The sequence below is a fragment of the Mesocricetus auratus genome, unplaced genomic scaffold, assembly GCF_017639785.1.
Source record: "Mesocricetus auratus isolate SY011 unplaced genomic scaffold, BCM_Maur_2.0 Super-Scaffold_6730, whole genome shotgun sequence".
Lineage (NCBI taxonomy): Eukaryota > Metazoa > Chordata > Mammalia > Rodentia > Cricetidae > Mesocricetus > Mesocricetus auratus.
The window spans coordinates 24,170,506-24,193,195 of record NW_024429184.1 but is presented as its reverse complement, the minus strand read 5'-3'; the positions used below and the strand labels follow the sequence as shown (position 1 = coordinate 24,193,195).

The 22,690-nt window shown below is 37.9% G+C and overlaps 1 protein-coding gene across 1 annotated transcript in view; it reads right to left on the bottom strand.

Moving 5' to 3' along the window:
• Spaca1 (sperm acrosome associated 1) overlaps positions 1-22,145 on the bottom strand; it is a 37,442-nt gene extending 15,297 nt beyond the window's left edge. The window contains exons 1-7 of the mRNA XM_005080832.3: positions 21,821-22,145; positions 16,298-16,354; positions 13,967-14,068; positions 12,859-12,965; positions 11,693-11,828; positions 7,135-7,255; positions 6,538-6,609 (exon numbers count right to left, since the gene is read on the bottom strand). Coding sequence (XP_005080889.2) covers positions 6,538-6,609; positions 7,135-7,255; positions 11,693-11,828; positions 12,859-12,965; positions 13,967-14,068; positions 16,298-16,354; positions 21,821-22,037 — 812 coding nt within the window. The 5' untranslated portion in view covers positions 22,038-22,145. The remainder of the gene's footprint in view (positions 1-6,537; positions 6,610-7,134; positions 7,256-11,692; positions 11,829-12,858; positions 12,966-13,966; positions 14,069-16,297; positions 16,355-21,820) is intronic.
• Positions 22,146-22,690: the final 545 nt, after the last annotated feature.

The window sequence follows — 22,690 nt, the reverse complement described above, 5'->3', positions numbered from 1 at the left end:
TTGAGAAGGTCATTTCTTTGTTTTTACACGGCTCCATTTACAAAACCTCTTGCCTTTCTTCACAGGAGTTTTCACTTCATTCTAGGCTTAGAAAAAAGGTCCACACACTGTTTTCATGTAATCTTTTGTTTCTGATGACTTCCTGCTCTCTCCATTTTGGTTTTTCAGGTAGCCAACATAGGGACCTGATATGTGCTTGTTGCAATACATTTTCTAAACTCATTTATGTGATGTGGATCTAGTCCACCTCTCTACCCCTTGACTTCAGACTTCTGAGGTAACAGGGAGCTTTCATTCACATTTCATTCAATTCTTTAACCCAGCTTCTTTTTAGATCTCCTCCAACATCTAACCTATAGATATAGTTGAATGCATAATATTACCAGTTGCACGTGCTTGCCTATTAAAAATTTAAAAACAAGCGCTATTTATCTTCATAATTGCTGCTTATTTGTCATATTTAAGTATTATATTAAAAAGATGATAGTGCATGGGAAGGAAGCTAAGTGTAAAGTCAGAAAACCAGTTAAATTCTTTTATACCATAAAGGTGAATTCTTCAACCTCCTCCAAGTTCATTTCTTCATCTTGAAAAGGAGACTAAAGTTGACCTTGCACAGATAATGTAAGATTCAATGGTATCATGAGACAAGTGAAGAAACTTCTAAGTCTTTTGCTTACAGTTACACACAAATGAAACTCACATGGCATTAGGAAAGTTTGTTGAAATACTTTTAGGCAAAAATTAATATATATATATACATATATATATATATTCATGAGCAACAGCATACCCACTCTTTAGTCCTGCTGGAGTTTGTAATGCTCTTTGCAATGTCTTAGCATATAGTAGGGAATTGTTTCCACAGCTGCTGTCAATTCATGTGAGCAACAGACATGCAGCAGAGAGTATTTCACAACATTCTCTCCATCTTCCAGTTACTACATTCTTTGTTTACCATCTTCCCTGATGTTTTCTGAACATTGGGTAGGTGGGGGTTGATATAGACGGTCCATTTATGGCTGAACACTCATAGTTGCCTATTTCCAGCCCTTTGAACAGCTAGAAGTCTCAGTAATAAAAACCTTTCTGACCTAGGTTGACAAAAGCACATATCTACAGATATAAAAGGAGATTATCATTTTCTTTCTCCTTCTATCTTTCACTCTTCACTTGCTGTTTAATTACTAGCATCTTTGATTTTTTATTGTGAAGCTGCTTTTACCACTTTCTAAATAAAGGAGATTATAAAAAGAGGTTAAATCACGTAATGACTCAAAATGCTTCTTTCCTCTTTTCTATAGTTTAGAAGTAGGTATGTGGTCTGGAATGGATATCTGCTCTTGTCCAAGTGCCTCTTTGGGAAACCTTCATCTCATCCCTGTCTCTTACAGTGAAAGCTACAGCAGAGGTAGCAGATGGAAGCTAATTTCAGGGCAAGAAGAAAGATGAGACGAGGCTTTTAGCTTTGTTGCTGTAAAGAATGATACTGTAGAGAAGTCCCCTCCAGTGCTATACATCCTGAAATTGATAGTGGTGCATCAATGAAGAACTTCGTCATAAATGCAGAACGGAAGCTCTAGGAATCAATTTGAGTTGAAGATAATGTAGGCATCTGAAAGATTTAAGCCATGGGGAAAAGGATGGCAGAGAGGTAGAGGGAAAACAGCATTCCTGAAACACAAGGGGGATTTTTGACAGCATAGGAACTAGCTGACATGGAAGCAAATGAGAGGAAAAGATAGAAGTAAATAAATGTGTGCCACTTTATTGCCTGTGATCATGTTGTTTGTATAATAGGTAAGTTTGTCTTTAACAGTTTCTGACTCTTACTGAATATTGAAGTTAGATGTTGGACATTTTTTTATAATTTCTCGCTATTTAAAAGAAATGCCAAGAAGAAATACAGCTTTCTTTGATATTCAAATTCTATACTTTTTAGAATAAATGATAGCTATTAAATTTTTATTATGAATAAAGTTTAGGACCCAGCAATTATTTAAATAATACTTTTGTGGAGTTATGCTAGTCTATTGTTCTTCACAGCTGTCCATGTATTTCTACATATATGCTTCTGTGACATGAACCTCTAACCAATAGTGTATGTTTTCACACAGAATGAAGCTACCACACAGGAATCTGAAAGTAAAGCTGGCATTAGTGAGCTTCATAGGGATCAGTGCTGCTGTTACTTCCTATAATGATAGTAGGACTCTTTCTTGAAAAATACAGCTAAAACAAAGTTGAAGCTGAGGTAACCACATGCTCACTGAATTTCTTACCACCAACATACATGTTTTCTCCATGAAGATTGTGTGTTGAGGACAATAGAAATACTACAGCTTTGCTTCTGTACATTAATCAGCCCCTCATCCTTTAAAAAATAAATACAGCTTTCTTTTAGGAATTACTGAGACAAAGCTCAAAAACCTTTCAGACAAGCAGGTTAGGTTTAAGCACTCTCATTAGAGAGGTACTGCAATATTTGTATTATTATGCAGTACCCCAAGGTAACACCAATGCATGATTTACAAGGAAGAGAAATCATCTGACATAATGAAATCATGTTCTTCCAGAACAAACAATATAAAGCCCGAGAGATATGCAGGAAAGAACACAGTACATCCTTTTGTACACTCTGGGGAAAGCACCATGCAGTGTGCAATTATTAGAGTTAGCAAGCCAAGGAGTATACATGCTTGGTGTTTTTGCAGCTGGGATGGAGGCTGTGCTGATTTATGTGATGGGAGAGTCTGGAGAGCAGGGTGACATAGGATACTGTCCTGGACTTCTGAGAGCCTAAGACTAATGGTTAAAGATTCCAGAGGAAGGAGCGAGGTGAGGTGTAGGATGGGGGCTTCAGAGAGAGCAAGGAAAAGTGGTAAGCAGGTGCAGAGTCACAAAAGGGCTAAATGGGGAAAAGAATCCAAATAAGCGTGTGGTAAGGTCTGAAGAGCAGGTAAAGGAAGAGGACTTGGTGGTCTGCTGGGTACACTTGAAGTACAGAACTGAAGAAAGAGTCCAGTGAAGAGTTTATGCAAATGAAGACAGGACATGATGACATGGATGTTCAAAATCTAACTTTGCTTTTCAGCAAGAGTCAGAAATTGTCAAAGACAAACTGTTTTCTATTACACAACAAATTGATCACAGATAATAAAATGGCACAAACCTCAAAGTCTAAATTACTGCATAACTGATTCTATTATTTTGAAACAGTTGATAAATCACCATAGTGATGGGTGATAAATTTCAAAATGGCAGTCCTTCCAAAAACAAAAAGTCATGAAGAAGCATATTTAAAGTATAAGAAAAGAGCCAACATAGAAAAATTACCTCAATTTTGAAATGATTAATCATAAAATAACATAATATCTACTAGAGAGAATTGAAACCATTAAATTGTCAACAGAAGGAAGTTGGATATTACAGAATGAGTGACATTGTCTGATTCATTCCATGTCTTGTCCTTACCATGGAAAAATCACAGCCAGTGCCTACCTTGTCACTGGATGCTGACCTAGAGGTATCACCAACAACCATGGCTATTCTGAGGAACTTTAAATGTTCCTGTCATGTCTTGAACAAGAGAGTGAATTAGGAATCATAATGTATGAAAACTAAGTTATAACTGGTAAGGATTTTGCATTCCCAGTAGGACTTAAAAGAACCTAGGTTAGGTCAATGTAAGTGCCCACACTTACTTGGCCAATGTTACCGGATGTGGCCATGAGGAATGAAATCAGGCCAGGTTGGAGGGGGCCACAGCACAATAGGCTGTGGCAATTATATTGAGAGCAATCAGACTTTCAAACTTTATCAGAAACAAAATATAATGGCAGTTTCCAGGATCAGTACAGTTGTAGTTGCCAAGATACTATGACATTTGCAAGTTATACAGGGTGCACAAGGTTAATGTCTAAGACCAATTGTCCTGTCAAGTTCCTACCCATCCTTGACATCTACAGGAGAAACATCAACTGGCACTGCCTGAGGGAGTGCATTAATCTCTCAGGAACCAGAAGGCACACTGTGCCCCAGTAGCCATGGACTCTAACCTGATAAATCTATGACACATGCCTCTCAAGGCAGCTAGGCCAAGCCAACTCTATGGTTCCCTGCAGGTCAATGTATAGACTACCCTATGAAGTGAGGACCAGCAGTTTGTTAAAAGATCAGTAGGAATAAATTCCAAGAGGACATGGCTAATTATGGTTGAGAAGAATATTCTGGAGATTATATCATTGATATGCATTCTTATCTATTGAAATATAATTTTATGGTCCACACAGTATTTTCATTATGCAAATATAATGTCATGTACATGTATGGTCTCAACTGCCTCTGCCTCATCTCCCACAAACATATTCTCCTTTCTATATTCTAGGTCTACTAGCCTTCTTCCAAGATGCATTTTGCTTTTTCCGACCTGTTCTTTGCTCTTCCCAGGTTCTCCTCCCTTTTAAACAAGGTAAAATTGTCTTAATAAACTTTTCTTTAAATGAGTCTTCCTAACATTGCTTCACAGAAAATTTCAGGCTTCCATAAATGTATTTATTACATTGTAGTCTATAATATAATGTCAAAGCCTACTGATGATTTGCTGTGTGTGACGCATTACTAATTACTCAGCTAGTATACATTAACTGAGCCCTGGCTCCTCACACGCAAACTTTTCAGGACAGTTTTGCCTGAAAGTGAGCAGTACCCTTTACACAGATTCATGGCTTCATTCCATACATCAGGGACATAGTTCATCAATGCCCTCATTGGAAAATCGTGGGGGTATGCAGCACACTGAAAGCTTGATAAGTACCCAGTAAAGAAGTTTCTTCAACTTATTTTAAAGAAAAGAGATATGTCAATTAGAATAGTTCTAGAATTAACTACTGTATCAAATAACCTATAAACTTTCATTAAAATAGTGTATAATGTAGACTATCTAAGGTAGGCTTACTAAACATCCTGTGGCACATAGTCCTCACTCTGGAATCCAAGCCATGAAAGTTCCAAATATTTCCTCACATCATTGTTCCAGACTCAGGATGACCCAGATCTTCGGAATGTGGGCTGATAACTTACTGGTCAGAAGTAGGCACACTGCCCCTCCCAACCAAAAGAGCTAAGAAATACTGTCCTACCACATGCCAGAGGTAGGCAGTCAGAAATAGCTCCAGAACAGAAGTTAGCACAACTAGTCTTCTTCCATGGAAATATAGTTGGAACCCACTGCCATTCTGGCTTTAAAACAAGGATTTATATAGCCTCTTTACTAAAGGTGCAAGACCATACATGCTCAGAAATAAGAACTGGAAGGCTGATTGCTGTTTAACATTTGTCTGAGATAGGTGGTGTAAAATTTTCTTTTAGGAGACTATATAAAAACAATCTCTTTTCACTTAAGGTCTCCAAAGGAATTCCCACAACAGATAAACATCATTTTCTAACCAGTTGATCCTTGCTTCTTTCCGATAAAACTGCCATGTAACAGAAATAAACAGGGTAACTTTATAATATCCTTTTTCTCTGTGTTAGAAAAAGGTATACCACAAATGCTCATTTATAATGTTTTCTGCCTCATGTATATCATAAATCCTAAAATAAAGTAATGAAGTTAAAGCAGAATTCATCTAAACAGAGAAAAACAAAATGTAGCCTTAAGAACAATTGCTGGAAAAGACTACTGAGTATAATCCTTAATGCTTTAGCATCTAGTTTAGTGGCTGAATTGTGTCACACTGGTACAACACAAAATGCTGGCATTCTTTTCTATTATTACCTGCATACAAAGCACAATGATGTACTTGTTAGTGGTCATTATAGAGTCTCTAAGTCACTGCTTCTGGGAGAAATAAAAATTATTAAATTCATGTTATTTTCCCAGCCACCTCCAAGTACTTGTTTAGTTCTTACATGTATTTCCTCTATACAAACACAATCAAATTACCTAATAAACTGCTTTGAGCAGTGCTTAACACACAGTAGTCACCAAGTCTTGGTTGCTATCACTACTTCATGTTTTACAAATGATGTTTTATACGTTACATGCCCTGCAGAGGTTATGAAGTATGATTTACTTTAGTAGTTCAACCTAGATCCCTCAGGTTGGAGAAATCTTACTTTTCAAGGAAACTTCTATATTATATTTTTCTTATTTAGGACAGAATGACCTCACAAATGACCAAAGTGATCAGAAACTATTTGTATATACATTTATATAAGTGACCTCAAGCTGTTATCTGAAACAGTAAATACCAAGAACTATTTCAAAGTGAATCTGGCAATTGTACTAGAGGGCTGAACTGAACAGACAACCCTGCCGCACATGCATTAGCACCATGGAGGCAAACTCAATGCAGTGTCATTGAAGTATTTCAGTATATACTTTATTTTTATAATAATGAATCTGATATGCTCTAATTGTCTTTGGTTTCTCATATGTCATCCATACATCATTCATTCCATTCACTTAAAGCATCGTCTTCATGTACAGGTATATCTGTTGGTGACTGGTCAAGAGAAGTTGAATCTTTGTACCTCATAGAACTCAGCTCTGAATGTATCTCAGTAGTTGAGGCTTTCGCCCCCCAGAAGGATTTCACTGCCGCCCTGGCGGAAAAAGCAAAAACAAAAACAAAGGCCACAATAAAAAACAAAACCAAAACTGAGGCTCATACTTATATCTCCATTATATAAAAGTGCCCTTTATTCACAGTTCAACTCCACTTGGAATAATCCATCTGCACTGTGATTGACGAACCCTCAGATTTGCTGGGTATAATACATATGCAGGTTTTTTTCTTTCATTTAAATGAGTTGGGAGGTTACAACAGCCAAGTTTTAAAGCAGTGAGAGCCACGGTTAAATGGCAAAAGTAGTCTCTTTTTTCCCTTTAAAATAATTGTCTTGTAAAATTGTAAAATACACATCTGAAAGCTCTCCCATGGCTGCAAAGTAAGTCACCCTATTGTTTGTAAAAGCACCCATATACAAGTTGGGGTAGCTTGAAACAAGAGAGTATCAAGACACATATAGGACACACCATGGGGCAGAGATCTGGGCTTCACTGCAAATGGGTGGAGATTGAGGACCACGTCAATCAAAGATGGTGGTGCATCCCAGCCATTCACCTACCAATTTATGATGATGAAGATCAAGACGAAGATCACAAATATGCAGATAATGACTCCTATGGTCAGCACAAAAACTAAGACTGCATCAGTGTCTGGCCTGTTTGTTCTTCTCATCTGCAGTTCTGAAAGTAGAGAGACATGTATTATGACTACTACTGTCTATCACTGGGGAATGGCTATCTAAATGAACCATTCCTGTAAGCCTTATTTTGTGGATCTGTTTTCTCTAAGATAAATAAAAGAGTAACTTCTGTCAGGAGGGTAGGGATATACCTAGTTTCCTAACAAACTGAGAGAGACCTTTATCAAACTCATTATCCTGCCTATGTTACTTGGATTTCTCCTAGATTTCAGTCTGCCTATTCATTTTCCAAGTGACTTATGTTGGTAATCTGAAGTTTTTACTTTTGACACAGTGTGATTTACTCAACGTTAGTTTTATGGTGATTGATCTGAGTCATGGTTAAGAAACCTTGCCTATTACTGAATCATGACCTTCTGTCATTTCCCCCTTCAAACGTCACACACTTAAGTTTTATGCTTAGGATTATGACATAACTCTGGTTTTTAAAATATAAGATTGGACTTGATACTAATTGTTCTCCATACAATATTGACACACTACTCCTAAATCAGGCATTTCTTCTCTGAAAAAAAGAAGGCAGAGCTGGTCTACAGTATGTGTGATAGCATTACTGGACTATAAACTGGTGAAGAGACAGCTTATATCAGTGTTATACTTTTTATGAATGTGATGGCTTTCCTATAGTTCTTTTATTTCCCCCATTCTTAACCCACACAAAAATAATCCATACAGAAACAGACCACCAGACTAAATACTATATTATATAGGTAAGTAAAACAAAGACCAGGGAGATTTATATCAACTATGAGTTGGCTATTTTAACATTTTAATTTTAGTATGTACCACTCCATGAGAAGTGATCTCCTGTATAGCAATCACCTGGATTTGTTCCTATCTTCTTAATGCCATGGATTATAACCATCTTTTCTCAGTAGTCACATAGTATAAATGCAATTTGTTGATCTCCATTTAAACAGTCCTGAATACAATTGCAAAGGTGAATTTATATTTTTATTCCAATATTGTCAGATTAAGAAAAAAATTTAATAATTTCAGTTTGTAGAAAGTGGGAGATTTTTATAACAGAGACAATGTTTAGGACTGGGCTCTGAAGAGAAATGCAAAATTAGTTTGTTTTATTCACTAACACCCAGCGTCAGCCAAGATAGGATGGAGTAAAGGGTATGAGAATATATCTCCACTCCTGAGAAGAACAGTCATCTTGCAAGCACCAAGTGGACTACTTGTACATCTAACTTTCTTAAGAAGGCTGAATTTCTTCTTAAAAATTTCTAAGAAAAAATTTAATGAAATTAAAATTAATTAAAAATGGGTTGAATTTCAATATTTAATGTTTTAGTCAAAGATAGCTTATGTGTACGTTAGTTTCTTATCACTACTAAAGCAAAGTACCATAAACTGGGTGACTTGGCAACAGCATAAATTTGCTTCATATTCCGGAAGCTATAAATAATTGGTGGGGTTGGTGGGACTCAGCGAGTCTTGTGAAGGTTTGGGGTGGGGTTCTGAGATACCTTTTCAGCTACCCAGCTTGGATCTGCTTACAAGCGCCTGCCCCCTACCCTGCCTCTCATTCCTCTCCCCCTTCTCTTAGTTCTCCTGCTCTTTCTTCTTTCCCCTTTCCCTCCTCAGTCCAAAGTTCTCTTTATTTGGACAACAGTCACAACCCCATCTTAACTGACCTCTTTTTCAAATATACCTACAGTCTAAATACTGAGAACCTAAGACATCAATGTATCTTTTAGGACATACAATTAAATTCCCAAACAATGCCATATTATGAAAGCCAATAATTGTGAGTGAGAACATGATATAGAAAAGAGAAAGAAAAAATGGGAATGAAAATTTTCTGCCATCTGTCCCTCCCTCCCTCTGTTTCTCTCTGCCTCCCTCTCCCTCCCTCCCCCTTCTCTGTCCCTAACTCTGTCTCTCTCCCTCCCTCCCTCCCTCCCTCCCTCCCTCCCTCCCTCCCTCCCTCTCTCCCTTCCTCCCTCCCCCTCTCTCTCCTTCCCTCTTTCTCTCCCCCTTCCCTTCCTCTCTTTAAGATAGAATTTCTCTACTCAGTCCTGGCTGTCCTGAAACTTACTATGTAGCTGGCTTACAACTCACAGAGATTTGCTTGTCTCTGTGATGCGATTCTGAAATTCTGGGATTAACGGCATACACCACTATATCTGGCAGAATTTTCTATTAGCTAAATTTATCCTAAAAACATTTCTATTACTTATTTGATTCATTCCAATACTGTAGGGTGTGGATATTTGTAACAAAAACATTTACTTGATGTCTGAACAAACAAAAAGGTCTGTTGCATGGTGAGCAACTTGCTGTTTTTCAGAGGAACTAATAGGTACTGAAATATTCTGAAGGTACTTTGTTTCTTAAGTGGCAGAGCTACCTCACCATTCCTGGGTCACTATGAGATAAAGTCAACACTGTCTCAACAAAGGACAAGGATTTGGGGTCTGTGTTCTAACCCTTAGCTTACACATTAGCAGAAAAATGGTCCTTTCTAGTTGTGAAAAGTGCTAACTACTAAAAGGTACCTATGAGGGGCCAGGGAGTGATGACCAAGTCTACAAATGGCAGGAACCTATAAGCATCATAAACTATGGCAGGTTGAGAATGTTTATTAAGTCTGAAGGTCCCCCAGTTGTTCAGTCTTCTTATGCTTTTCTTAATAGTTATTTGCTACTAGAATTATCTTTTTAATGATGACTCAACGTAGTGGTTATTAGCTTCTGCCTTGAAGATGTTTTGTAAGTTGCAATCTAAAAGCACATCAAGAATTTTTTACTAGTAAACATTTATTTTTCAAACCTCTCCAAAACCCTTTGCAGCTTGTTTTCATTTCAATAAAGAACACTGCATGGCATGGCTCTCCAGACTGCAAAAAAAGCTTTTTAGACTCAGAAATAGCTTCAATAAATGCACAGACCCCTTTAAAGTTACCTAGCACTTCTAGAAGGTTTACATATGAAGACAGTTCTCTGAGAATAAGAGCTCTAGAATCTTTAATGATATGATGGCTAATTTGGTTGTCAACTTGACTATATCTGGAATCAACTAAAACCCAAGCAGATAATCATACATACCTGGTGAGGTGTTTTTTCTTGTCTGGATCATTTGAGGTGGAAAGACTCATCCTAAATCTGGGCCACACCTTATAGTAGCAGTTCATATAGAATGGCATGGAAGAGGGAAGTTTTTGCTTTTGCCTGTGTGTCTTCACTCTTGTTGGCAAGTTCATCTATACTAATGCTGAGGCATGCCTTTGCTGGTATTAGAACCTACTTCTTCGAAACTTCAATATAGTTGGAAGATCAGCTGAGGTATCTAGCCTCATGGATTGAACAACTACTGGATTAGTGGCCTTCCACAGGGAGAAAGCTACTGTTGGACTACCTGAACCATAGCCTGTAAACCACTCTACTAAATCCTCCCTTTAATATTCCTTCTATCAGTTCTGTTCCTCTAGAGAATCCTAACACAAGTGAGTTCTCAAAAGACCTTGTGATCAGATACTCCTACCAACAAAGATAGCATCATTAAATATGGTTGAGAGCAACTAAACCCAAGGAAATAGTTATGGGGACATAGAGAATGCCACAGGTTAAACTGAATGAACATGGACATATGCTTTATTTCTTAGGAGATACAATGTCTATGTAAAGTCATGTTCAAGGATAGAGCAAGAACTTCAATACTGAATCATCAAAAATATAATCCAAAGCCAGGCATGATATCACATAACTTTAGTTCCAGCATTCTGAAGCAGAGACAGACAGATGAGTTCTAGGCCAACCTTGTCTATATATTGAGTTCGAGGACAGCCAGGGCTATCTAGAAAAACTCAAAACACACACACACACACACACACCACACACACACACACACACACACACACACATCAAATAGATAGCTTCTAAAGAGAAATGCTCTGATTTCATAAGTTTTAATTATACTTTTTTCTGCAATCACATGTGACAATCCAATCTTTACTTTAATGGTGGAAATAAATGTACCATATATTTCAAGTTGAAGGTCTGCTTTTTGTTGTTGTTGCTTTGTTTGTTTTTAAGTCAATTTTTCTTGTTTAAAGAGGCACTTAAATGTGTACATGGGTACTTTGCATGCATTATGTCTGTACACTGGAGAGGGCATTGCACCTCATTAATGACTGCCGTGAACCACTACATGAGTATAAGGAATTGAACTCAGGACCTCTGGAAGAGCAGTCAGTGCCCTGAACTGCTGAGCCATCTCTAGCTTCAGGACTGGGTTTTAAAGGAGCAGCTTCATCTGATAATTCATGTGCCAGCACTACACAGATCTACTGAATCAGAAGCTCTGGGGTATAGCTGGTAGAAATCAGCATTTTAAAAAGTCCATCGGGCAGTTTCCTAATAATGAGTTTGAGATATAAGCAAACCAAACAATGTTGGACACTTACCACTTGTTGTATAGACTGTGAACTTAACAGACGCTACTATTTCATTATTATCCAGGGTGTCACACTCGAAAGCCATAGGATGAAGTTCTCTTTGTACTTCTAGGATTGCTGAATCATTTGAAAGTATAATGGGTTGCTATTAAAAACAAAATAAAAAACAAAAACAAAATGTATGAATGGTCTTGACTGGGTTCACTGCTTGCAAACGGAAACAGTGAAAGACAAGCAGGGTACTCTGGATCATTGGCAAACACAATAGGTTGACAGCTTGAGGAAGATCCTCTAACAAAAGAACTTCTCACTCTCAGCCTTCTATGTGATTAATTGTACATATATGATTTAGAATCAGATAATGTAGACTTCAAACTCAACCCTGTTGACTATGGACAGTACTTTCTGTGCTAGTGAGCTTTGTCACCTTGACACAAGTTAGGGTAATCTGACAAAAGGGAACCTGAGTTGAGAGAATACCTATCTAACTGGTCTGTCAGCTAGTCTGTGAGGCATTTTTTGTATTAATGACTGATGTGAGAGGGCCCAGGTCACTGTAGGTGATGTCACTCCTGGGCAGGAGATAGTCTTGGGATGTATAAGAAAGCAGGCTGAACAAGTCCCTATGGCTCTGCTGCAGGTCCTGTGCTGATTTCCCTCAGTGATGAATTGTCACTTGGAGCAGAAAGCGTCAGTAAACTATTTCCTCCCCAGTTCAATTGGTAAGTGTTTAATCACAGTGACAGAAAAGCAAACAAAGACACTTTCTATACCTCAATTACTATCAGTAAAATGACACCTTTATACTTATTTTTTTAAAAGTTTATAGGTTTGTTTTGTCTTTTAAGTGAACTCTTATCACTCAGTTGATTTCTGGTATTCATAACACCTTTAATTAATGTTAACTATTGTTTATCATGCCACGCCTATATAAAACCAGTAAGAACCTTGATTCCAAAACAGAATACAACATAAAATGTGTGAATCTAAGTTGTGATTATATATGACCCTAAGACATATGTATTTTTAGTTTGATAAAAATTGAATTCCAATAATACAATAAATTCATATAATTTTTAACTCCATTTTCCAAATTGATTTCATAAAACATCAGAACTAGGTACCAAATGTTATCAGCCACTAAAAACACCAGATTATACACAGTCATTTCTTACTTGGTCTGGCTTTAGAAGCTTCCACATATATTTGAAACGATTTACAGGAGATATATGAACACATGACAGTCTAACACTTTCAAGATTTTCAGAAATTGGTTTTCCCCCTGAAAAAGAAGAAAAAATAGACAAATATCACTGGGCAGAAATTGCTTTATCTGGCCATACTCCCTTTTTAAATCAACAATTTCAATTGTATCATCAACTAATAATTTAATTATATCATCAACCAAGAGATATAGCATTATCAAGACACTGAGTATACATAATACATACACATCCATATATATTACACATAATATGAGGGTTAGACTGGCTATGAAAAGCCAAATTTCTAATTTCTCCAGCTGAATAAAGGTATCCAAAGTTATGAAATCCACTGAAGATCCCTGAGAAGATAACAAAAGGCCAGGTTAGAATCTGGGTCTCAAATCCTATCTCCCTACAGTAGTAAATAACACTACTGTAAGGAAAACTTTGTGTTGTCTGGGGATCCTTTCTCATATGCCACGCTGTTGTAAAAAGCCACCCTCAGAAGTCAATTAGATACCAAGGACATTGACTCTTGTAATTGAGAGTCTGACTACAGAGCAGTCACCAAAAAGAAGCAGGTGAGGAGAAACCAGGACTCTTCATTTGAGTGCAGAAGTAAGTGTGGAAGAGGAGAAGGCATTTAGCTTAGAGATATATTACTTTAAACCTGGTGATCTGCCCATGGCTTCTAATTCAGGGTTATGAAACCTCATTAGAGAAGTTGAAATGATAAAAAAGCATAATTTGGTACAAACAGCTCCACCTTCCAAATTTTAGGTTTATCAATCTGCAAAAAAATGTCATAGCCACAGCATCAGAAGTGTTTCACTCCAGGGCAGGTTCAAACACAGACCCCAAGCACAGTGAAAGTCCAGCATACCACAGACTCTACACACCACTGAAATGTGAATCAAAAGCAAGACTACTTAGAGCTCTGACAGTCTACAGAAGGGGTATTTAATTTTTTAGTATTTCCTTTTATCAGTTGATTGTCTCCTTGTACTCAGTAGTAGGTTGAAGTTAAAAGTATTTCCCCAGCATAAACCCTCCCTCTGCAAATATGGATTCAACTCACAGCCGCAATCAACAGGTCCACGGCATTCTTCCACACGAACAATACACTTGGATTCACCTCCAGGGCATCCATTGGTTAAAATAACTTCTCTGATACCAACACCTTTAGTCAAAGAAATTAACAAATGTTTAAATAAAAGTAATTGCAAGGAGCCTTTCCTCCCACTCAAGTCTACATTTTCTTTAGTTTAGTTTTGAGAATGTTCTCTTAATTTTGGAAATTAAAATCTTAATCAGTATGACAACATGTAGAGCTTTTGTAGACCCCCACTCCAGTTATTTCTTTAAACAGTATTTCCCCCCAAGAAAGTTTCATAAGACACTGATTGCTATTCTCATCAGGAAAAGGACTCTATGCTCACTTGCACATTTTAAACATTACAATAAAGCAAAAAGAACCTCTTTATTATAGAAGTTTTTTGAAATGTGCAGTATGCTAATAAATATATTACCATACATAATTTTTATTGACTAAAATATAAAAATTTAATTTCAATATCTTTGGAATCAGAACTCAATATAATTGTGTAGGTTTTAAATTGATAGAATTTTCCATTTTAAGAGTACATAAAATATTCTTCCTTCAGTCTATAAAATCAGATTTACCATAATACATGGGCTTACACAAATTTATTTGATAATGGAACTTTTCAGGTTTGGGGTTGGAGCTTCTGAAATCAATTCCAAAAATCATATTTTACCATAAGATTTTTTAAATAAAGTCTCTCTATTAAGTATACATGGAATAAACTATTTACTACACCTCTATATCCAGCAAGATACTCTTTCTCAATCTGTCACACATTTTTAGCAAGAAATCAAATAATTATTAGCTGATCCTAGAGTGTCACTGGTTTGGAATTACGTCCCATAAGTTGTGTAACAGGATAGGCAGAGTCTCCCTTCATCTTCCCTGCTGGATTCCCTTCTTTAGCCCCTAACAAGGTGTTCATCATAAGCCCATCCAAGGAAAGAAAAAGCTGAAGATGACAAGGAGGCATACAGACTTAAGAGTGCATGCAAGTCACCTGGAAATCTTTCTAAAATGCAGACTCTGACCCAGCCTGTAAAAAGTCTGCATCCTATATCTCTAACGAGTTTCTTGGTGATGCTACACTTTTGAGGGCTAAGAAAGTGGACCCCACAAGATCAGGAAAAGGAAGGCTGAAAGATTACTGGAATTATTATAAAATAACTCTACTGTGGAAAATTGTCAAGCAGCAGCAGCAACAACAAACGATAAATTACAACTGAACACTCTTAGGCTGTCATGATTCCTGTCATTTTGGCTGTCATTACTAAGCTAAGGCCAGAACCCCATTTTAAGCTGATTAGAAAAAAAAAGTGGCTGCCAGGAGCTGGGAGGATGGGTGTGTAGAGAGCTACTGTCTACTGGGTATGAGGTTTTAGTGTGGGTACTGAAATTATTCTATAGATAATGTTGATGTAGTGTTATGGCCACTGAACTGTATACTCGAAAGTGGTTAAATAGTAACTTTTATGCTATGCATATTTTAGCACCCACATAAAAATCTGTCAGTTTTGGTAATTCTTTTTACCAAACCTAAGAAGTCTGATGTAGATGTGTGCAGACTGGATTCTCATCACTGTCATATTTCCAAGTTTGTAATTTCATTTATTACCTATTGTCTGTCTTCTCATCATGCGATTCTTGGCAATGGCTATAGAAACCAAGGGACTTGCAGCACTCGCAAGATCAGCTTTCTCGTGAATTAATCAGAACTTCGAAATCTTAGGCCTACCCAAAGTTTTAGGTTGTTAGAAACTCTGGGTTAGTTCAGCAATTTTAACATACTTAGGGTAGCTGTTTGACAGCTAGAAGTCTATATAGCAAATGTTTGAATCTCAACACTATGTAAGAGATTTTGTTTACAATTTCTATTCATGGAATGGACAATGTCACATTCTTTCAACATTATTCATCTTGCAAAGCTAGCACCTTTTTTCTCCAAAATATAATGTACAACTAGCGAAATGGAATATTTGTAATAGTCTATTGCAAATAAGCTTATTTTTTGGCAGGTTTGCCAAAGTAGTGTGGGAAGGCATCTGTTAGATGCACTGAAGATATCTCATCTTTGAACATCTGTGAAGCAGAATTTTAGTTTAGTAAATATAGCTTACATGCAAAAATACCCCAAACCTGAAAATATACCTTTAAAGCAATTACCTAGTATTGTGTGTAAATTATAGTAATGGGAATAGAAAACAAGAGATGAAGAAAGCATTAAGAAGTAGAGAAATTACAAATAATTGGCATTTTATCTTGGTAGAAATCATGACAGTTATTTCTTTGGTCTATGCTACTTACCACATGTGACTGTGCACATTCCAAATTCTACTTCTTTGACTACTGTTCTGTTCTGAACTAAACATAAAGTTAAAAAAACATTATTTAGCCATATGCAAACTTCTATAAGTGACAAGCATAGTTCTTGGTAGGTGAAGGGTACAGGTAATTGCCATAGGGGCAATAGAGGATTTTTTTAATGTCCTATTAAACCAGGAATGCAAAGTTGCTCCTCAAGTAAACACAGCTATCACTACTCTAAATCAAAAGAAGCCTAAACTTAAGGACATTCATTAAGTTAGAAATAACTTAAGGTTTTCTTTTGAATTTCATATATAACACAGGGCTTTTCTTTTTCACTAGTTAATACACAGTGAATTAAAATCCAACTGGAAAATATAATAAAACATAGACACAAATCTTTGAACTTTAGGAACAATTTAAAGATATTCTCTATTTTCTATAAGGACAGTAAAAGAAATAAACTAGTACAAAACAATTTACATCTCCAAATAAGCCTTCCTACCAAGTGTGCATCAGAATTTAAAAAGCTACAAATAGATTCCACTCATTCACTTTGCAGGTTTGGATGGCAGATTTCGACGTTTCTAAGAATTCATTCCAATGATTTATCCAGCAGGCCAATCTATAATATATACAATTATTATGTAACTCTTTGCATATCTAATTATTTGAGAAGCTTAGTAGTCTTGGTTCTCAATCATATTTCCTTTTGACTTTCCTTTTGTGGTTTGGTAGTTCTGTTTTGGGTACAGGATCTTGCTACACAGCACAGACTGGCCTTGATCTCAGTAGTCCTCTTGTCTTGGCTTCGCTAGGGTTACAGGTATGAGGTACCATATTAGGACACTTCATTTTTTCCTAATCATTCCAAAGTTTAGCCTGAGTTCCTATAGCTATAATATGTGACCAAGTCTTGAAAAACACAGATTAAGACTCAAATCTCAACACAAAAAAATGCACTATGGGTTGCTAAAGGAGAATGTTAAAAGGCATTGCATATCTAAGCAACAAATCACACAGAAAGCACATCCAACTTGAAGATCAAAAACACTGCTTCTGCAACTAATTCACTGTTGGAATGTGAGTGAAGCAACTCAGTTCTGTTAGACCTAGTTGACCCTTTGTAAAAATTGAAAAGCCTGTCTCACTTGATATTTAAACTGAACGCAGTGGTGTAGTAAATCATTCTGTAGACTACTTAGGGCTAACACAATACTTAAGACAACACTCATTTTGTAGTTATTAATTTCATACTCTTATTCTTTCCCATTTTCAATATTGTGAAACATTAATAGTTACACAAACACTTCATTCTGTATTTGCAAGCATCAAATCCAGGACTGTGAATACAGAGCAGGCACAGGATACATATAATTAAGTCAACATTGACTTTGTTAAATGATTTGAACTAACATGATGATCAATTTGAATTGACATTTTAATATTTGAAATGCTTGAATATTTTCAGATGGCATATTATGAGGCACAAGCTAAAAACTGGAAAACGACTACTGGACCATTCAGGAACCATCAGTCAGCCAGCGCCATTATTCACTACCTATGCTACTATGGGGAAATACATAAATTCCTTCTTATTTGAGATTCCTCAGAGGGGGAAAAGAAGGACAAGGAGATGGAACCAGACAATTTCCAAAGACTCTTTCAACTTTAGTATTTGTGGTGTACTGAGTGTTCACTGAATCATTTAGTCACTTTATAAAACTGTAAATTCTACAATGATGCGTCAAGAAAATGATATATATATGAACTTACATATGACATTTGTCAAAGTTTCCTATTACATAACAATGTATCAAATGAAAATAGTCTGAATACTAGTACACCCTTAAGTCCACAGATGCTGGTTAATTGGCTGGTATCAACGTAGAAGGAATAATGTGTCAAAGGTCTGTGTCTTCCTCAGCATTTTATTAATAACCTGTAAAAGGAACCTTGATAACATGCCGACTGTATCTGGGGTCCTGAAAATAAGCCTGATGGTAAGTTTGGATCTGAAGCAACAGGGTACAAAAACAGCGAAATCTAACAAAATGAAACCTCAGAGGAAATTAAATCCTATAGGCTGAAATCTCAACTCTTCAAAAATATTATGTGGCTTGTCATTAGAGAAGAACAAGTAAAAACCACCAATGAGCTCAACAGTAAGTTCAAAAGGAGGCAAGAATGTTCCAAAGGTTCCTAAAATCTCCCAAAGCCTCACCCACAGCCTGTTGGCAATAATCTCACAGTACAGGATGACTAGAGACACACATCATCAGGGTGCACCTGGAACCCTGAAACTGTTTCTTGGGGTGGAGTGTAAGGTTGATATTTCAGGACTTTCATTCTTTCTTATATTGAAGGACATATTTCTCACTTTATTTTTATTGCACTACTGGGTATTAACGCAGAGTGGCAAATATACCCCGTGAGTGCTCCAACCTGAGCTGTATCCTTCCCCTGCTCCTCATTTTGTTTTAGAGACAGGTTCTTTTCTTCCCTTTCCTTTCCTTTTTTGTTGTTGTTGCTGAGACAGGATTTCTTTGTGTAACAGTCCTGGCTGTCCTGGAACTTACTTTGTAGGTTTTTGTAGACCAGGCTGGCCTCGAACTCACGGAGAACCACCTGCCTCTGCTTCCTGAGTGCTGGGATTAAAGGCATGCACCAACACCACCCCAGCTGAGACAGGTTTCTTTAAGTTACCTAGGGGGCCTTTGAATTCACTTTGTATGCCAAGTTGTCCTTGAGTTTAAAATTCCTGCCTGAGATTCTAAAGTAGCTGGGATATAGTCCTATGCCACCAGGATCAACCACAGCTGTAGTTTAATAAAGTAAAACTGATTTATAATTCAATATGTATATGTCTAGTGGAGCCTTTAATAAGTCTAAGAGCATATTGATATAGAATGTTTATACTCTAAAAGATATATAAGGCACATGGAGGAAATAAATTAATCTAACATACTCTGATGTTTCTTTTATCTTCAAACAAATTTTATTTCACCACTGGTCACCAATATTTCCAATCATATTAAAAACTCTAAAATTATCAAATTGAAGATGAGTCAGAATTTTCTAGAAAGACAAAGAAGTTGTGAAATAAGCCAAGACTCTGAGGTCACCAACTCTTTCCATCTCTTCAGTTTCTCTTCTCTCACTGCTTTGCACTATCATTCAGGAACACAGGACACATCTCTAGAGGCACCATCCTCTGCAGTCAGCAGAGCTCACCAGAAATGAACAAAGTTGGGGTTTGGCAACTGGGCTATTTATTTGTATGGTTTGCTTTTGTTGATGATGGCCAAGGGGAAATGGATAGATAAAACATTTCGCAATTAGTAAACAATGATGAACAGAGACAGCAATACAAAGGTTAAGATAAAACAATTAGTTACATAATCAAAACCTCAGTGACACATGGCACCCTGGATGAATAGTCTGAATTGTCTCTTAGTAAGTAGACATGGAATTTCTTAAAGATGAAGAAGATATGTGGTACATCTTCCAAGAGAAAGGGATTTCTCCTTAAATAGTCTACTACAAAACCTTGAATCATCTTGTTTTCCTGAAATCACAATGACAGGATTCTTTCCTTCTTCATGTTTATATATCAAATTAACTTGACAAGATTTGTAAGTGGATAAATCATGACAGCAGGTCTCTATGTGGGGACTCAAAGAAAATAGATGATGTTGACATGAATAGAACTCATTGACTAATCTTCCAATTGTTTACAAATCTAAAACTGTAAATGCTTTGCAATTATGCAGCAAAGTGGCATTCTCTGCAAAGAACTGTGTGCCTTTCATATCTTTCAGAAGTATTGTGTTTTGACAATAGTGCAAAAAGAACCACAATAATGATGAACTAGACTCTGTGAGAGAGGCTGCAGCTGAATTTCCATGATGGATACACTGCAGATTCAGGTTGAACAGTTGAGAATTTAGGTGCATTCAAATTATTTGCCCAGTTTAGAGTATGCACAGCTTCAAAGGTAGGGCATCTAAAAACAAGGGGGGGGTCACAAGATTGAAATCTCTACTGAAGCTTCTCACAAAGTGTTTCTATTAGCCCTTATTTTGTGAACTATATGGAAGCAGAATTAAAAAGAAAAGCAAGTAAATAAAGATATCCTAGCCAGTAAATGATGATGACAATTTTTAGAGATCCACTAGGCTATAAGCACCATGGAAATTTACCAAGGTCCTGAAATGTTCATATATTTCTCACCACTGTTTCCAGTTCTGGGCTCTTAGTCTCCCCAGGAAAAAGCACTTATGCATGAAACTGTACATCTGAAATTCCAGATGGCATGTGAATTCTCAGAAGTCCAAAGATGTAGACACTGAAGCACTACAAGAATAAGCGCACTTAACTTGTGAATGTGCATGTGATTATAAATCCCTCACTAGGGTTTCACCTCAACATTAGCACTTTATAGCTAGAATTTTCCATTGATCAGTTTAATATTAAAACTGTTGGTATCAAAACTGTTACTCAAAGAATAGAAGCCATGCTTAGGACATGGACTCTTCTGTAGTCCTTTTTTTCTCACAGTTCCAATGTCAGGGAGCTATTCAAGATCTCTGTAATGTTGCCAAGGTAGGGTCCCCAATAACCTTGGACAATTTCCTTCTGATACTGAGTCACTGTCTGTCATCAAGAATGCTGTAGATATTGATTGAGAAGACACAAGAAAAAATAAAGATAGCGAGACAGTGACTGCTAGACCCTTGGCGGAGGTAGGGAATCATCCTCCTTCAGAGGTCTGCCAACTTGCCCCTAACCTACCAGCATGTGACTTACTTATGAATATGTACAACTGTTTGCAAAGTTATTTTGTTTAATGAACCAGGAGTATATGCTATGTTTATGGAACCAAACACATGTTTGTTTCAATCTCTCGTGTGGTGTGTTAACACATCATCAGCCAACAATGTCATGAGTTGGTTTCCTTTTCTGCTGCCTCAGTTCTTTGAAGGACAAACAGTACAAGGCTGTCTGGGGCTGAGGGCTGCACCAAGATTATGGGAGTTTTGGGACAGTTTTGTCAGCATATCCATTTAGATATGTCACAGTAAAAGGAATCCTGACTTCCCTTGAGTTCTCATCTCAAGAACAGGAAAGCAAGAGGATGTCGAGCACTTTGGAAATTAAAAAATACAACGAACAACATGACTGCAGAGGAAAACAAAAACAACACACACACACACACACACACACACACACACACACACACACACACGACTCCCTATGAGAGGATACCTCTCCAAAGTAACACTTGTATTACTATAGCACTTTCAATATGTGTGCTTATTTTCTTGGAGTCCTAGACATTAGCACTTTGTTTTTAAAAGTCTGGTTTTTAAAGGCTATAGATGCACAAAGTGGATAAACTCGGGGCTGTTGTGTAATGCCAGAAAACTCTACAGCAGGTGACATTGGTTAATTCTTTCTAAGGAAAGGGTGGGCTTCTGCCCTCTTCGGCACCTTCCGTGCCCAGGGAGCCATTGCCCTCACCCTCTTCCTCGGCCTCGGCCGGGGTCTCGTTCTCCGGCACTTCGTTGTCGTTCTCGGCCTCCTCATCTGCCTCGCTCTCGCTCTCGCCCTCGCGGGCCACGCCGGCTTCCGGGACCGCGGTGACATTCGCTGCCCGCGAGGCCTGCAGGCCCACCAGGAGCAGCCAGCCGACGACCAGCAGCAGCCCGGCGGGGCAGCCCGCGCCCCCGGCGCGCATGCTTCTCGGCCTCACGGCCGCCCAACGCACAGTCGCAGCCCAGGCTCTGGAGGACAGGCGCTTCGAACAGCGGCCACGAGGCTCCGCGCTGCGATGGCGAGCCTGCCTGGCGACCATTGAGGCGTCATCGCGCGTCACCCCGTTCGAGACCCGGACCACAGGAGCCGGAGCTGGGCCGCGAACCCAGCCAGGAACGCAAGCTGGGGGCAGGGAAGGGGTGCACAGAAAGGGGTTGGAGTGCATGGGGAGGGCCGGGCTTCCAGCGCCTCTTCCGTTCGCCCTTACTCCCTGAGCAAGCAAATGTGGACGGTCACCTTTGTGCTCGGTTCTGCAACCATCTGTTCCTGATGCCAACTGCTTCGGTTTCTCTATTAATGTAGTCAGTCGCCCACCTTGGACGTCTTGCTTCCTTTCATCCAAGACAATACATTTTTACACTTCCTAGGCTTAGGTGTTCAGAACTAGACTCTGCCCACATTTCATGTGACTTGGTTTCAAAATTCCCTGTCCTTAACATCCAAATTAGACTCACTGCAGTCTTTTTAAGTATGAGGCATCAGAGATCCACAGCTGCGGGCGGGACTGATCTGCAAAGCAAGCCGGGAACACTTGCTGAGAATTTTGTGAATGCATTTACCTTTTTTTTGCACTGC